A 17,554-nucleotide genomic window follows, 5' to 3' on the forward strand; every position below is an offset into this window, starting at 1 on the left:
TCGAGCATTGGCTGTGTTACAGATAGCTCTTGTTCTTGCTTAAACCTCTAATAGATACTCTGCACATCCTACCCAAGATGTAGGGATTTTCCCGTGTATAGTAAGCCTATAAAATTAAATTTAAGATATCTTAAAAAACAAAATGTTCATACTACCCCTGAAATGTAGATGTTCGTATAAGTTATATCTGGTAAACAAAAATACAGTGAACTAGGGATAAGGTAAATTAAAAAAAGACTTCTTTTAAGTAATACATACATCCATGGAAAATATTTTAAAAATCTTTTGACCAGTACACTGGCACCAGACCAGAAAAAAAATGCCTCTGTACATGTTATACATTACCCCTAGGTATTCTATAAGAACCATGGTCATGAATGGGAAAATATACTTACCCATTTCAATCGCGCATTTCATACCTAAATCACGCAGTTTGGTAAATGTGTACTATGGATATTAAACACGCGATAATTTATCTTCTATTTTGTACCGGTCACATTTCTTCAATACTTCTTATCTTGGAAAAACAATGCGTAGTTTAATGTTTTTCAAAGTTACACAAAAAAACTTGCTTGAACTTCCCTGGTGAAGTTCCGGTCTAGATTACAAAACCATCCGATTGGCTGACGTGAAAATGTATGTCAGTCGTCATTTTTCTACACGTGCACGCTAAAATGTGTATATGCAGCATAAATGTGCAAAATGAATTAAATAAACAGAACAGATGTTTACCAATGTATGATTTCAAATTCAAAATCATATACAAGTTGAATTTCATTCATCATTTCGAGTTTTATTGTATAAGTGTGAATATTTTGCATTCTGTTTTTGTTTGTTTACATTTCGCCTAACATGTGCACACTGCTGTGACCTCTAGACCAGATGTTCATTAGGGGAGTTCACGCAAGTTTTTTCTTTAACGTTGACGAAAGCATAAAATACATAGAGCATCTTTGCAATATGGAATATTGAGACAATGTTATTGGTGCACGACGGAAGATAAATTATCGCTTGTTAAGTATACTAGGTACTCATTCACCGATCTGCGCTTTCAAGTGAGAAATATACAACTGAAACTGGTTAGTATATTTTCTCGTTCATGATCATGGTTCTTATAGAATACCTAGGGGTAGGGTGTAACATGTACAGATGCATTTTCTTTCTGGTCTGGTGCCAGTGGACCAGTATTAAAATATATTACACCTTTATTAGGCATTGAAGTACAAATAGAAACAGTATGAATACTATCAGTTTAACTTTGCTTCTTTTTCATGAAACATGAATACTAAAAACAATAACAAACATTAGCAGTGTGATAAAATAGTCATCTTGACAGTTTACTAACAGACAAACTGGTTATGAGGGCATGGGTCAAGCACATAACACATGTGCCACCATATATCTCCACATTAGTCCAGTGTCTGAAATGCCTGCTCCCTTATCGAAATGCATTGAGAAGTATTTTAAGTGATTCCAATCCAGTCTGACGGGTAGAAGTCCTCTTTTATAAAATATTTGCTGATTTCTGAGCCTGGTTTTGGGTATCCATTAAAATAAACGACTGAGCCTCCTGCCAGCCATCCACCCCACCAGCCAAATGTTCCAACAGAAATGATCATGTGATCACATAATGACATAATGGCAAGGTCGTATCCAGGGTGATTATATGTGCTAAAAATAACTTCATGCCCGAGATCCAGAAGATGGCCTTTACACCAGGCTATATCATTTGAAAATACAAAAAAGGTGATATTTCTGTATTTTGTGCTGTATAAGTCCATGGCTTTTTGATAATAATCTGTAAATAAAACAAAGGTCATTTTATCCGAAGTTTTCCAGTAAAACGTTCTGGCATGAAATACTCAATCATTGTGATGCTGTATCTTGTGCTTATATTTTTCAAAAATGGTAACTGGTCTCAAAGAATTCAGAATAAATTATGTATATGTTTTGTATTTAAATGGACTCAGTTTGTATCTTAACCAGTCCTTAAACTTACATGTTTACAATGATGTCCTGTTAGCAAAAGCAAATAAAAGGTAAAATTCTTTAACTATTCTTGCTACATTTTGCATAAAAGAACTTCTTTTGCACACCATAAAAAATGGGACATCCTAATGTTTCAGTTTATGCCCCTATGGAACTAAGTAGAAAGAACTGTTGTCATACCTGCTTCGGGTGTAACACGCCCTAAATTCCTATGATATTCACTGAGAAAGTCCCCTCTTCTAATGTGTATGCCTATCTTAACCGTGTACTGTGTAGTACTGTTGTTAATGAATTGTCTTGCCTCGTCAAGTATATTGCTTTTGAATGTAAACAAATCATTAATGTCATTTTGAATATGCACGAAGTGTTTAAAACTTTGTAAATACCCATCCAAAGTCCAATTGGAATTTAACGTTAGGACTGACATATCGGTATACCTTGTGATGTCACACTCTGCAAATACGCCTGCATCTGTCTCCTGGTATTTGATAAATTTAGTTAAATCAACATTTAAATTACTTGACTGCGGTACATCAAAAACAGAATCTATGTCAAAACTTGTCGAAGAAATAAATGGTCTGTACCCGAATTTATCTGCAATGCCAATTAAACTAGCTATCTGAAACATCTGGTTACCAAGGCGACCTCTGCCAGGGTATACAGTCAACCATGTTTCCCCTTTGGAATGTTCATCCATGCCTTTATTTCTAGAGAAGAATGCGCCATGTACACTTTCACTGGAACTGTTTTTTTCCTTCATTGTTGTAACTTTATTTTGGTACAAGACTGATCTTTCCTTATGTTCATCTGCCATTTGTTTTTCTTTGGACAAGTTCCAATATACTGAAGCTGTATTCAAAGGCCAATTGCTGACAATTTCAGAGTGAGTCTGATGTTGAGAGTTTAATCTGTCTTGTGAATTTGGTTGAAGAAAACTTTGAAAACATAACGTGAATGAGAATGAAATAATAATCATCCATTTGTAAACGACACAGTGTTGCTTTCTCATCTAAATGGAATTGATTCTCATATGATAATATTGATGATGATGATAATAATAATAATAATATAATTATTCGATTGAGTCACTTTTTTATGTTCTGTTTTCCAGTTGATATTAACCTTTGCTGATACGTTTCTTTCAAAACCATGTGCAGGTTTCAAAATGTTTCATTATAGAATTATTATAGTCACAAATTTTGATTATGTTAAGAAAAATATTTCTATAGCAACAAAACATTTGTTTAAATTCCAAGTAAATCACAGCCTCCACATACACACACACATAAATACACAACCTGTAAATTGTAATTGTAACATTCATTTTTACATTGTTCATTATCTTTAAATTTAATTGTTTCCCTTATGCTGGAGGGAAGTTATCATAATACATTTTAATATAACTGCCTTACTGATGTGTAAAACTAATTAATAGTAATCAGTATTTTTTTGCTGTACATGTATTTCTAAAATTCAAATACCCAGAGGGTAAAAATTATTCAGTCAATAGGTAAAACTTACAATAATGCAATAGACTGTGTTTTTCCAGAGCTTTTGACATATTTGATGATGTTCAATAATAAGAAATATTAACATGACTTTTATGTATTCCCTGCTTGTAATGAAATAAACATTTTTAGAGAAATTTTAGTGAGTTTTTGGGGAAAGCATTGCCCGGCAACCAGAATTTTTACCTTATTTAATTTAGGTTTTTAAGCGTTTGAATGCCAGGATACATTTTAAGACACCACATTGCAAAAATTAAAATCACCAACATGAAACTTGCATCTTAGCCATTACACATGAACTCCCTATGGCGAAAAATGCACTTGATTTTGAAAGATTAACCTCCCTCCCACCCCTACCCCATACACACGCCTCCCCGATTTCAGGAAGAGGATATATTGTTAATGCTTGAACCTACAAGAGTCAGACTTCATAGGATGATTGCCTGTGGTCAGTAAATGATTAATTGGTCAGAGGTTAAGGTCTCAATGACATTGATAAGTAAGATAGCATTCCTGTATACCAGAGGTCTACCATGGTTCCCTAGTGCTCGTCTCGGGGATTTTGACCAACCTCTGATGGATGAGAATGGTAAGATGGTTGCCAATCAATAACTGAATAACGATTAAGTCCACAGTACGCTTTAAAGAATGATTGCCTATGGTCAGTGGATGGCCCCTATTGTTTTGGTGATCAGTAGATTGAAGGCCATGGTTACAGTGACACTGAGACTGAAAATCATTTCTGATCAATAACTCAAGAACCTTTTGGCCAACGGCCATTTAAACTTAATAGGATTATTGCCTTTGGTGATCAAATGACTGTTGGGTCAGTAGGTTAAAGTCAATGTCACAAGAACCTAGAAATTTAAAATGGTTCCGTTATATAACTAAATGCACAGTCTTCGAACTAGAATGATTGTCTATAGTCAATAGATGACCCTAATTGTTTTTGTGTCACAGTATTTCAAAGGTCAAGGTCACACTGCTCGATCACTAAAGAACGCTTTTTCCAATTGCTTTATAACTTCATTTTATTGAATTATTGCCTGTGGTCAACACAGATTTTCCATAATATTTTTGGTAAATAGGTCAAAGGTGAAGGTCTTGACACTGGAAACGGTTTCAAACAGTATTTGGTTTACTTTTGGTCTTAAGACGTCTTAGGATGATTGCATGTGATCAGGAAATGACATTTATTCTTTTTGAGATCAAGGTCATAGTGACCTATAGATTGAAAGGGGTTTCTGAACAATAATTCGAAAACACTTGGACCTGCCACCTTTAAAATTTCACATGATGATTGCCTGCAGACTTCGTTTTCTTTTTAGCTGACTTGAGCACAAAGTGCTCATGGTGAGCTATTGTGATCACGCTGTGTCTGTCATCTGCCCGTCAACAGTTGTGTTTAAACGACATCTCCTCAAGTACCACTGAATGGATTTTGATGAAACTTGGTGTGGATGTTCCTTGGATGGTCCTCTGCCATAATTATTCAAACGGTTCAGCTTGGTTGCACATAGGGGCCGCCAGAGCTAAAAATAGAAAAATCTTCAAACGACATCTCCTCCTAAACCGATGGTCCAATTTTGAAATAAAATTCACACAAATTGTGCTTATGTCACCCTCTACCAAGATTGTTCAATTTATGCCAATTCGTCAAAAAACGTGGCAGCTAGGGGGCGTGGTCACTTTTCCCTATATGTATATAGTGGAAATTAAAAATATCTTCTTGTGTGAAACTGCTAACCTGATTTTAAAATAATTTTACACAATTGGTCCTTGTGTGACCCTCTACCATGATTGTTCAAATTATTTTGATTCATTAAAAAACATGGCTGCCAGGGGCATGGTGGCTTTTCCCTATATGTTTATAATGGAAATTTAAATAATCTTCTTGTGTGAAACTGCTGACCTGATTTTAAAATAATTTTACACAAATGGTCCTTGTGTGACCCTCTACCAAGATTGTTCAAAGTATTTTGATTCGTCAAAAAACATGGCCGCCAGAGAGCTTGTTCACTTTTCCCTAGATGTATATTGTGGAAACTTTAAAAATCAAACTGTAATCCCGATTTTAAAATAATTTTACACAAATGGTTATTGTGTTACCCTCTACCAAGATCATTCAAATTATTCCTATTCGTCAAAAAACATAGCTGCCAGGGGGCGTGGTCACTTTTCCATGTATGTATATAGTAGAAACTTAAAAAATCTTTTTGTTTAAAACTATTAGCCCGATTTTAAAATAATTTCACACATATTGTCCTTGGCTTGTGTGACCTTCTACAGAAATTGTTCAGATTTTTCTGATTCGTCAAAATACATGGCTGCCAGAGGATGTGGTCTCTTTTCATCAACAATTTCTTTAAACAATATCTCCTCCAAAACCACTGAATGGATTTTGATGAAACTTTACACAAATGATCTCTGGGTAGCCCTCTTTCAAAGTTGTTCAGATGGCTCCGATTCCTTGTCCATATGGGTCTTTTGATTAGAAATAGGTGTTCAGCTGCCTGACTTTAAAAATCTTTTTCTCTAGAGCTTTTATGTAGGCAAACATAAAAGAAACCTAACTATGTACTTGTACCATTATGTTATACAAACTTGAAGCCTTGTACAGGTGAGCGCTTTAGGGTCAATGACACTCTTGTTTAAGATTATGTGAAAGATCAATGTCACCGCATATAAAATTACATAATACAGTTTCCTCCAACATCATGGGGGTTTACAAGCAGATCTTGTTTTGTACTTAATATAGCCATTTAGTGTAATATAATTTCACCATGTTTACAAGTTAGACACAGTTATTTCAGAGAGGCAAATAGTACTTGGTACATTCAAACATTGGGTTTATAATCTGGTGGCTTCATAATTTAGTTTGGGCAATATGAAATTCATCGTCATATTTTGAGGTTGGAGGCCTCTACACGGGCACTTGCCATTTCCCATACTATTTGTTTAACATCTTACACAGGCACGTAGGAAGCATTTTCAGATTGGGGGGTTGGGGGGCACACATTTTGAAAATCAGCCGACCTATAACAGGTTTGAGATGGGCTAAGCACTACTGTTCTAAGCTGAAAACTGCAGGTCACAGCTAAAATTGACTCGCTGTCAATAAATTGCCAAGATAATTACCTTTCCGGTAATTGGTCAAATTATTTGGGGTGGGGGCGGCCCCATCCCCTGTTCCTACGGCCCTGTTACATGCTTTTAATTGTGACAAAGAGCTTTAAAATAAAAGTATTTCATATTTCTTAAATTGTGATCTTTTTTTTTTTGTCTAATTAATACTTTGCTTTTAAGGGTATCCAATAATGTGTACTTTGAATTTATTAACTATACTAAATTGTAAAACAAAGGTGGCTGTTAGATTACAGTTTAGAAGTTTATACACAAAGGAAGTGGATAGGGGTCCGGTAACCGGACCTCTAGATCAGGAGTCACTAGTATGCTACTGTATTACAAATGTATAAGTTAATTGCAGGTAAATGTTATGATTACTCAGTACTCAGTAGTTGTCATAAAGTTGCCGTTATTACATTTTTTTGTGTGTAAATATTTAATTTATAATTAGCTTTCACTCGGGACACTCCTCTATGGGGCGCCGTTTTACTATTTTCTAGACATATTTGTAGCTCCACTATTCGAAGATTAGGGGGGGGGGGGCTATTCTACTCGCCCCAGCGTCTGCATCAGCGTCAGCATTAACTTTCTTGGTTAAAGTTTTTCGGCAACCTTTGTTTTCTTTGTAACTATTGCTTATATCTTACTGTAACTTCACATAAACATTGTCTAGCATACAAATAAAGTATGTGCAGGGGCTGTGCCCGTTATACCCAAGGTCAAGGTCACCAAGGTGTTATACTTGTGTTATTTTTAAGGTTAAAGTTTCTCGGCAAACTTTGTTTTTCTGTTATATCTTTGTTACTATTACTTATATCTTACTGTAACTTTACATAAACATTGTCCAGCATACAAGCAAAGTATGTGCAGGGGCTGGGCCCACTATGCCCAAGCTCAAGGTCACCAAGGTGTTATACTTGGAATTATTTTCATGTTCATTTTTTCGAAAGCTTTGTTTATAGATATATCTTTGGCACTTTAAAAGATAATGACTTGAAATTAAAAGTATTTCTTTATAATCATCATCTGCATCTGTGGTTACAATCCCCATAACTCTAATTGTATTTTTGACAGAATTATGCCCCTTTCATACTTAAAGTGTTTTGGCAATCTTTGCTTTCTGGATATAACTTTAGTACAATATAAGATAATGACTTGACACTTAAAATGTATCTTTATCATCATCATCATTTGCATGTGTAGTAACAATCCCCATAACTCTAATTTGTATTTTTGACCAAATTATGCCCCTTTCATACTTAAATTTTCTGACAAATTTAGTTTTCTGGACATAACTTGGTACTGTACAAGATAATGACTTGAAACTCAAAATATATCTTTACCATCATCATCATTACCCCTTCCATATTTGACCTTTAACCCCTCTGAGTAGTAGGGTCTTTTTATATCTCGGTGTTCCTTTTAAGGCCTATGCTATTTTGAAATTATGAATTAGGTGGGTGGGGTACATGATATTATTTCTGAGGAATTTCGAAGTTACTGTAAAACAAACGTTATTCCAATGTGACAGTACATCAAAACCATGAAGTACTGAACTATTACTTTAATTAAAAAAGTAAAGTGGGAAAAGTTACCAGTATGTTCGTGACACAATTTTCGGGGTAAGTATTCTATGTCATCGTGCATAACTGCGAAAAACTATAACATACATAATAAAGCTGAACTATCCGTGTAAATGAGCTGAGAGCTATTTTTCTATTTCCGTTTGTTACTTTTCTAAAAAACACATTACAATTTACCAGGTGTTGGCAAAAATTGTCATTTTTGTGCACATGCCTTTACACATGAAAGAAGTCCGAACTATAGGTATGGTGTGCGAGAAGGGCCTGAGCGCTTACGTAGTGCTCATTTACAGGGATTGTACTACTCAGATAAATATATATATATATATATATAACTTTATCATAAGTCCGCAAAGTGCAACAAAAGAAATAGCAGTATTAATTTTGTAATAATATTATTTATTTACAAGGTATGTTTGACAAATGACATCGGGAATTCTAACTGACCTTTTAGAAAGCTGCATTTTCAAGTACCTGAAATTTTCCACTTTGGTTAAAAAAGATTTTTTTACAATAGATAATGACTGACTACAGAAGGTAATAAAAATACCCTTGACCTAGAGAATGCTACAACCTACTAAACTTCAAAGTTTAAGTTTAAAATTATATTGAACATGTTTGCTTTAATTTAAGGTGAAAAATAAACTAGAACTCTATGATAAAAATCGAATAGATCAGTTCGGACATGTTAGACAGTGAGAAAGCAAACATATCGTACGTATTATTTAGCAAGGATGATTTGCACTGCGAATATATACTTTTTACACTTAACATCTAATTCCACGAGTACACACATATAATTATATATATATATATTTACCATTACCTTTTATACATTAGGAATATGTTTGTTTTACATGTAAGATTAAACCATTAACCTCTCGTGAAAATATAATGCATGTGGCGTTCACTGTTGATATATAATTGTAATATTATATTTTGAGGTTACACTGAAACAAACAAACCCTTTTTGCATATTCATTTATATAAAAATATAAACAAACAAACAAACAAACAAAAACGGGAACAATATTTATTTTGTTTGATTGAGAGTAACACCGAAACGACACAATGAACTTTTCCCATGGTTTGTTGGTGGGGAAAGGCTCCAGGTGCTTCTTCAGGCATTTTTGGGGCTCAGACTAGTACCTAGATCGAGACACTAACCTCAGTTGGATGGCTTCCTTACGTGAAAAGTTTTACACCTCAAGTGAGTTTTTGATCCCACGTCGGTGATGGGCGAGGAATTCGAAGCCATCGACCATGACCATCAAGTTTTTCTTTTGCAAGTATAAAACATAAATATTCAATTAAATTTCGTGAACATAACTGATACTCTCAATGACATTTACTACGTCGGAAATTACAAATGGTTTGCCGAATACACCATACTTTTAATTACAAAAGTTTACACACCATGTGGGTCGGAAAGCCCGAAATTTACGTTCTTGAACGTATATGTGAATCGTCATGTTTGAAATGTAAACAAAGGCATAAAAGTAACTGTTTTCATGTTCGTGGTAAGGATCGACTTGTGATTGTCAATGTTCCCGATACGGAATATATATGAATGAATAAAACGAGCCGTTTTATCTTACAGGACTTACAAGAACATAGTAAGCGGTTGTTTATTTATTGTATTTATGTTCTAGTAACCTTTGACACTGATTTCGAGGACAGGCCGGGTTTGTGACATATACATGTCTGTTGTTGGGCTGGAAAAAGTTTCACTGGTTTTTGTCCACCGATCAACTTCTCCACCTGTGTCTCTGTTCTTGATTGCTCCGACCTCAGCTTGTCTATAAACAAGAAAATGTTGGGGTGGTGCTTGTCCACAATGGTCTTAAACCTCCGGTGCCAGCCTTCGTGCTGGTTGTTTGTCCTCGGTTCACCTGCCAGTGTACGCTCATGCACGTTCCAAAGTCCAACAGGATAGGTTGGCTCTCGCCATTGACGTTTGAGTACCTGATATGATACAACCGAGTAATAAGACTGAGTAATTGGGCCAGATATAAAGTGATTAAATGAGTAAAAAGCGTAGTAAGACATCAGAGGTAATACATAACTGAGTAATTTATTTAAAGTCCAATACAGGAGTAATTACACTAAGTAATTGTGACACTTAAAGAAGATTAATGTTCATAAATATATTCTTGAAAATACTTTGATAATACTCACTAAAGACCCATCTGGTTTGGTGGAACTTTCGGAACGGTATCCTCCTACATACGTCTCCTCCATGTAAGGAATTATGGCGTGGGCTGCGTCAGGGACGGTCTCACAAAGCTCCGCAAACACGTGGTATACGTGCTCCACGGGCACAAAAGCCAAAGCAGTGAACATTCTAAGTGAAAGCGCCAAGTGTTCGTCAGCGATGTACTGAGTCCGGAGCCCAAGGTCGACTATTTTCCGCCAGTGTGCTTGACAGAGATGGAAGAAACAGCACTCCACGCGAGCCTCGGGAAACACGTCGGTAAAAGCTTTGATGCAAGCATCTTCAAAATCCACTCTAAGACGTGTAACACAAACGCTGAACCCTGAAATCAATTGTAAAAAAATCGTTTTTATTGCATGTTTACTGACTCAATGTCTTTTTTTTGTAGAAAGTAAAGAATACGTAACTAATTTTAAGTTATTGTAATTTCAATTTTTAAGGATTTACCTCTTTTCTCTGCCTGATCTTTTAAAGAAAGGAACATCTGGGTGTATATAGCTCTCGTTTTTCGGGTAAGTAGACAATAAGCAAGTGGAAGAAGCTGTCCCATGACGATGCCGTGAATAGTATAAAGTTGGTAAAAGAAATTCGGGCAAACACTAAAAGTTCCATCCCCATACCAGACTTCACTGAAGCATAGATATTGCAGGTTTCTTTCGGTACAAAAGATGATTAGCCTGCCTCGTCCCTCATCGTCGGATAAATCGGACAGAAGCCACTGTTCACCCCGACTGTTCCGCTGTCACTGCTCTGGTAAGTGGACTTCATCGAGAGTATTTGGAATCTCCGGCAAGTGTTTCCGACGTATACGTTGTATAGTTCTCTTGACAGATGGTTCGTTGGCCCAATAACCTCTAAACGCCTCAGGCAGCTGGTCATTTAACTCAACGTTAACAATTTCTGACGGTGAATCTCGGCTGTTAGTTGCTGCTTCTCGGACCCGAGCAAGGCTTCGAGCGACCTCGGTGGCTGGCACATCAGGACCGTGGACATCATGCGGTTTCTCTTTCAAAATCCGATCGTCGGCGCCAGTGACTAATCGTCCTGAAAAATATTCAAAGCCGAAAATATAGCTACAATTTAACTTTTCTAAGAATATAACTAAATCATTTTCCTTTACATGAACGATTCTCGCGATTTCATGTCAAGGCTACAATTTAACTTTTCTAAGAATATAACTAAATCATTTACCTTTACAGGAACGATTCTCGCACCTCCAATAGATTTTCCCACTCTTGGGATCGCTCTTATCCTTATTGTAGGAAAATCCTTCGAAGGAAAGTTTCCTTCCACCTCTAGAACTGATAAAAAACGTTGGTTTTTTTTTCCATGATATACTTTGACAACGTACAAGATTCTTCTTTATTTAACCGTAAATTGTAGTTCACTCACTGATATTTCTATATTTATCGCTCTTATATAATATAATAATGAAATACATAATGATATATGATATAAATCATGAAAAGAGATTGTTCAGTTAGTCTATAACTATTGTTGTCGGTAGGCCGGATTATGATTTCTCGTTTGTGAACATAATTCGTCTAATATTCTTTCTAATCAAAAGGACTTTAGGGAATCAACAACAAGCAACACCTTTAGGCGTTTACTCAATCTGACTAAAGTACTTGATCTTCTAAACGAAGATCTGAGAACGACCCATTCACATACGTCTTCTGTATATTTTGGATTTCCAGTATCGCTATTTTTATTTTAACCAATCAGACGACTTGTTCGAATGCCAAAGAGTAAGATAAATATGCTGATATTTCAGGGCTCAAACCCGGGACCCCTCGCTTACAAAGCAAGTGGCCTACCGACTGAGCTAACCGGCCATCTGACACAATACGACATAATAATTGTAAATATCAAAAATCAAGGCTACAGGTAGATTTGCAAAATGTTGTAAGCCAAGCTCTGATTGGCTAGCGGAAGGGTCGTCAGAACGAAGCCATGAATAGGTCGTTTTCAGATCCTATGCGTAGCGTAATAGGATATGTACTTTAGTCAGATTGGGCGTTTACTGATCGTTTAATCTGAGTAATTATCAATAATAATAATTCATTTTCGACCAAGTGTCGTGGTCTGTTAATTTTATCGACTAATTGTCGCATTCTGCATAATGTCCATTAGGCATAATGTCTTTTCGTCCATTTGTCTGTTCGACCAAACATGTTTCGACGAGATGTCGTGCACCCTGGAAAAAGATAGGTCCAAAATTTAAACTAACAGCTATATTGCATAAATTTTTCGTTATTTCTGTGCATACAATTCGGTTGTTTAAAGGTTAGAATATCAGAAAATTACAGGAAATAAAACATATTTTTGAAAAAGCCCCGATCTTTCATCATTTGTTTGGTTGGCGCATGATTACAAATTTAATGTTAGTAGTCCGTGATGTCCATGAAGCCGTGTAAAGTGATAATTTTGATGACACGGTGGTTTTATTTTGTAGTTGTGAATGATCGTTAAGTGATCAGAAAGATCGGACAGTGGGATGTTATAAAAAAGTGATGCTTTATTTAGATTAGAAAGTGAATCATACTTTACAATAAGGAAATCTAAGGTAAAATATTCCTTTTATTTCGTTCACTGAAGAAAACGTGGTGGACACATTTTTGTAAAAGAGCGGTGCACGTGTGATTCGTGTAACACAGTTTAACGACGTTTTCTTAGAAAACTAACGCTAGGCTCATTTACACTGACATGTCCTTGATTGAAGAATATATATATTGTATATATATGAGAGACTTACGGTACCAAATACTAACCCCGAAAATGTCTATGCATTTTCTTCTTGTGCACTGTTGGGACATGTTTTTGAGTGTCATTGATACTTTATAATTTATTCGGAGATACACTTTTTTATTATTATTAGTTTCTTTTTGATCCCCGTGCATTTCTCGCGTTGTTACGACATTCGTTGTTTTACATAGGAATTTTGAATTGTCAAAATAGCATAAGTTAAAGTAGAGGTCTCTTATTGAGATATAAATTCATTTTACTGTCAAATCGCCGAATAGTGGAGCGCGCTGTCTTACGCACAGCTCCTGTTATATCAAAAAATCATTTCTTGATATCAAAAATTTCTGATATCGACAATTATTTTTTGATATCAAGAATCTGATTTGTTGATACCAGATAATCATTTCTTGATATAAAAAAAAATAGTTTTTTTTTTATATCAGGAAATCTAATTATTGATATAAAAATGAATTCTTGATATCAAGAAATCGATTATCTGATATTAAAAATTGTGACAGATTTTTATATATCAAACAATGATTTTCTGGTATCAAGAAATCGATTTTTGTTTATTTAAACAAAATGCCTATGAAATAGTAAAACGGCACCCCATACTCCTCAGGTTCGGTGTATATAATATTGAATTTGATTTTCCGATAGTCGCTGTTATTTATTTACTCCAGCAGTAAAACGAATTTAACAATTCATGCCTTAAATACTAAATAAAACACTAAATTTATTCTTTTTATTCATCACCCTACCTCCACCCCCGCCAAAAATAGAGAAAAAAAAATGCTTTTAATATTTCCCTTACAGAAGAAAAAGGCCTGCTGCGTACTCTTGCTGTGTACATACAGCGTATATGATGCGTACATGATGTGTACTGAAATCAAGGGCTTTAAATAGTACGCAGGATATACACCGCACATACACCGATAGTACGTTTGTAGTACACTTTTGACATGCAAATGAGCTCTGCCGCGTACTACTTGCGGCGTACATGCTGTGGACTACATAGTACACAGGATATACGCTGGAGGAATTTAGTATGCGAAAAATAGTACGCAGCATGTACGCGGCACATACACTTTTCACATGCAAATGAGCCTGCGGTGTACTACCCCTGCGGCGTACATGCTGTGTACTCCTGTGGCGTACATGCTGTGTACTCCTGCGGCGTACATTCTGTGTACTCCTGGCCCGAGTCCTGCGGCGTACATGCTGTGTACTCCTGCTGCATACATGCTGTGTACTCTTGTGGCGAAACTGCTGTGATAATGTAAATTCCTTACCCCACCAACTTTCTTATGCAAATGCAGATCATTTGGACAGAAAAAAACAGAAAAAAGATAAGTGACATGCATCAATAAGTATTTACCCTTACCAAAATAATGTAATGTTATCAAATAAATTAGTATGCTTTTCTTCATCCACTTTTCAATGAAATAAATCAATTTTTGTAGCATGTAATTTGGTAAACATCTGAAGAAAATGGCGTAACTGCATCAAGGGGAAACAACTTTAATGCAACTAAATACAAGTGTTATAAATTTCGAAGTATCTGCGGTGTACATGCAGTGTACTATTTTCTTGTACAAGTCCCTCCTGCGTACATGCAGTGTACTCCTTAAATTTTCAGAGTCTGTGCTGCGTACTTGAAGTGTACTAGTGACCTCCTGCGTACATGCTGTGTACTCGTCGAAATAGTACGCGGCATGTACGCGGCATGCAGTGTATGTAAAATGTACTCCTCTGGCGTACTACTGTGTTCGCGGCATATACACAGCAAATACGCAGCATGTACGCCACAGAGGCTTGCTTCTGTAAGGGTTATCACACCGTTCAACCGTATCTAATACCGTTGATCTGCCGACTGGTAAAAGCGAGTACTGGCCCGATTTTTACATTTTTCCGCAATATTTTAGCTGGAAGAATTATACAGATTGATTCCCTGTTATGTTATATATCATTATACTGACAATTGTTTTTAGAGTAATGAACATGTTTTATATGCTGTTCAATTTTAACGTGAAATAACCATTTCTTTCTACGCTTTGGTGTTATTATTTTCTTTCTACGCTTTGGTGTTATTATTTTCTTTCTACGCTTTTGTGTTATTTTATTTTATTTTTTTCAAACTGTAAGGTTAACCGTTAAGGTAATATTATATGAAAGTGTTATGCTATAAATATGCTAATGAACGTCCATACTTGTTTGACACTTTAGCGGGATAAATACATAATCTGTCCTTGTATTTTGAATATTGTAATGATAATAAATTACTGAAATTTTATAATAAGACATGTCTCCCAATCTAAAACTTAATCAAATATTTAGGGTATAGAATCTGTTAATCTTTTTCATGTTCACTTGAAAGCGCGTTCCATGTCTGTACTTTTTGGCAATTCCTGTATTGTAAATGTGAATTTTGGTCTATAATATTTCCCATTACTCATCATAAATTTTGTGTGCAACGCAGCAGAATAAATAGTTAATTTAAAATGAAATATTTATTCATTTATTGTATTACACTCGAACGATCTGCATTTTGATAAATGAACTGCGATATAAACCCACAATACTCTTTTTAATGCTATTTTTTTCTCGCTCAAGTTGGTATCGGCAAACAACATAGAGACAGGAAGTTCCATGTTAATTTCTTGCGCTCGTCTCAGTTATACAAGGTATGAAACATAAAATTCGTGATAATGATTTATAAACATTTAGTTTATATATTTGGCCCATTTTCTGGCTAGTTTGCCAGTAGGGGCCTCCGTGGTCGAGTGGTTAATGTCGCTGGCTGCAATCACTGTCACCTCACCGATGTGGGTCCAAGCCTCACTCGGGGCGTTGAATTCTTCATGTGAGGAAGCCATCCAGCTGGTTACGGAAGGTCGGTGGTTCTATCCAGGTGCCCGCTCGTGATGACATAATGCACGGAGACACACCTGGGGTCTTCCTCCACCATCAAAGCTGGAAAGTCGCCGTATGATCTATAATTGTGCCGGTGCGACGTTAAATGCAACAAAATTAAAATAGAATAGTTTGCCAGGAGCTAGAGACATATATACACGTATTACAATGTCTTTTACGTGTTCGCTCTGTAAGTCCACCATTCACCCCATTCGTTTATATAGAAATGTTATAAAAAAAAGAAAAGAAAAAAGAACAAACGATGCGCAAACACAGGTTAGTTACCTACATATAGTATATGTTAGATTTACTGGGAATAAAATTTGTTTTTCCTATCCTGCTTGCTTTTTTAGTATGTGCATAAATTTGATAAACATACTTTGAATGGTATGAATATAAGATCTATTGTATTTTAAAATATGCCAAATATTTGCACTGAAAATTATCAACTTAGCCTAAATTTATTAGAAATGCAAGCTTGTAAAACTTTTATTACCTCCCTTTTCCTATTTTGGTTGGAAATAAACAAGGAAACTACGCGTGGTCGTTGAAATATCCCAGTATCTATCAAATACAAAAGTAAAACTAGACAATTTATGTTGAAATCAAAGACATACTCCGCTATTTAAGTATTTTCATTTTAAAAAGGAAATTTACAAAATTTTATGTAAAAATATTTCTAATGGGTATGTAACTTTGTCACGGCCAATTCTACCATTTAATAAGGTTCTAACAGAATAAACGAAATAACTTAAATGTCATTAACTGTTGCATCAACTTGACAGACCCAACTTAAAGGTTAATGTAAAACTTGGAGGACAAATGTCAAGAGATTCTAATAAACTTCCTTGCACTAATGTAACCATGTCACAAAGAGATGTTTTGGCAAACGTAAGACCCAGTCCTGTAGTTTCAAGGAGAGCACACTTGGAGTTCAAAGATTTGTAGTTTCTGTTTCATTACTCCAACAAAGACAAACCAGTTGTTAGTTTTCGTATAAATGTATTAATGTATGATCATACATATGTGCCACAAAATATAATTGGACACAAAAGAAAACCGCTGCTTCTGGCAACCACGGATTTGATAACATTGCCTGCAACACTGAGTACTCCTAAACAGGCCAGCACGTGAGGTGTTGGAAGCCGTGCCTCCAATTCGTTCCGGATATTTCAAAACGACCTTTTCACCTTTTCACTGGGAATTAATTCCGTGTTGCAATATATTAGACGACGAATTCGTATAAGTATTGTGTGTGTATGTCCAGGTGAGCAAGCAAGAGACAAAAACTTGATGAATGGATGGTCGTCAAGGAAATATGATCATCAATTGTATAAATAGGACGACTGTCGTCTGATAAAGTATTTTGCAAGGGAAAAGGCAAAGAAACATAAAATGGATTTCAGAAGCAAAAACATGATTTTGTCCGGCTTTATCTTGTTCCTTTCAGGTATCTAAATTGACTATCTATGCAA

At 35.6% G+C, this 17,554-nt stretch overlaps 3 protein-coding genes across 3 annotated transcripts in view; 1 reads left to right on the top strand and 2 right to left on the bottom strand.

Moving 5' to 3' along the window:
• Positions 1–1,132: 1,132 nt before the first annotated feature.
• Positions 1,133–2,803, bottom strand: LOC123523565 (galactoside alpha-(1,2)-fucosyltransferase 2-like). Its single transcript, XM_053540340.1, has 3 exons — positions 2,145–2,803; positions 2,055–2,062; positions 1,133–1,861 (listed from the first exon to the last, which is right to left on the bottom strand). The coding sequence occupies exons 1-3, from the start codon at positions 2,801–2,803 to the stop codon at positions 1,464–1,466; spliced, it is 1,065 nt and encodes a 354-aa protein (XP_053396315.1). The 3' UTR covers positions 1,133–1,463.
• Positions 2,804–9,069: 6,266 nt separating this feature from the next.
• On the bottom strand, positions 9,070–12,019 carry LOC123539956 (uncharacterized). Its single transcript, XM_053544191.1, has 3 exons — positions 10,869–12,019; positions 10,385–10,743; positions 9,070–10,171 (listed from the first exon to the last, which is right to left on the bottom strand). The coding sequence occupies exons 1-3, from the start codon at positions 10,969–10,971 to the stop codon at positions 9,848–9,850; spliced, it is 786 nt and encodes a 261-aa protein (XP_053400166.1). The 5' UTR covers positions 10,972–12,019; the 3' UTR covers positions 9,070–9,847.
• A 5,353-nt stretch (positions 12,020–17,372) lies between these two features.
• The window catches only part of LOC123541861 (uncharacterized), a 56,660-nt gene continuing 56,478 nt past the window's right edge, over positions 17,373–17,554 (top strand). Inside the window, exon 1 of the mRNA XM_053544240.1 lies at positions 17,373–17,529. Within this exon, the coding sequence (XP_053400215.1) occupies positions 17,475–17,529 (55 nt within the window). The 5' untranslated portion in view covers positions 17,373–17,474. The remainder of the gene's footprint in view (positions 17,530–17,554) is intronic.

This window comes from Mercenaria mercenaria, chromosome 1, assembly GCF_021730395.1.
Source record: "Mercenaria mercenaria strain notata chromosome 1, MADL_Memer_1, whole genome shotgun sequence".
In the NCBI taxonomy this organism is placed as follows: Eukaryota; Metazoa; Mollusca; class Bivalvia; order Venerida; family Veneridae; genus Mercenaria; species Mercenaria mercenaria.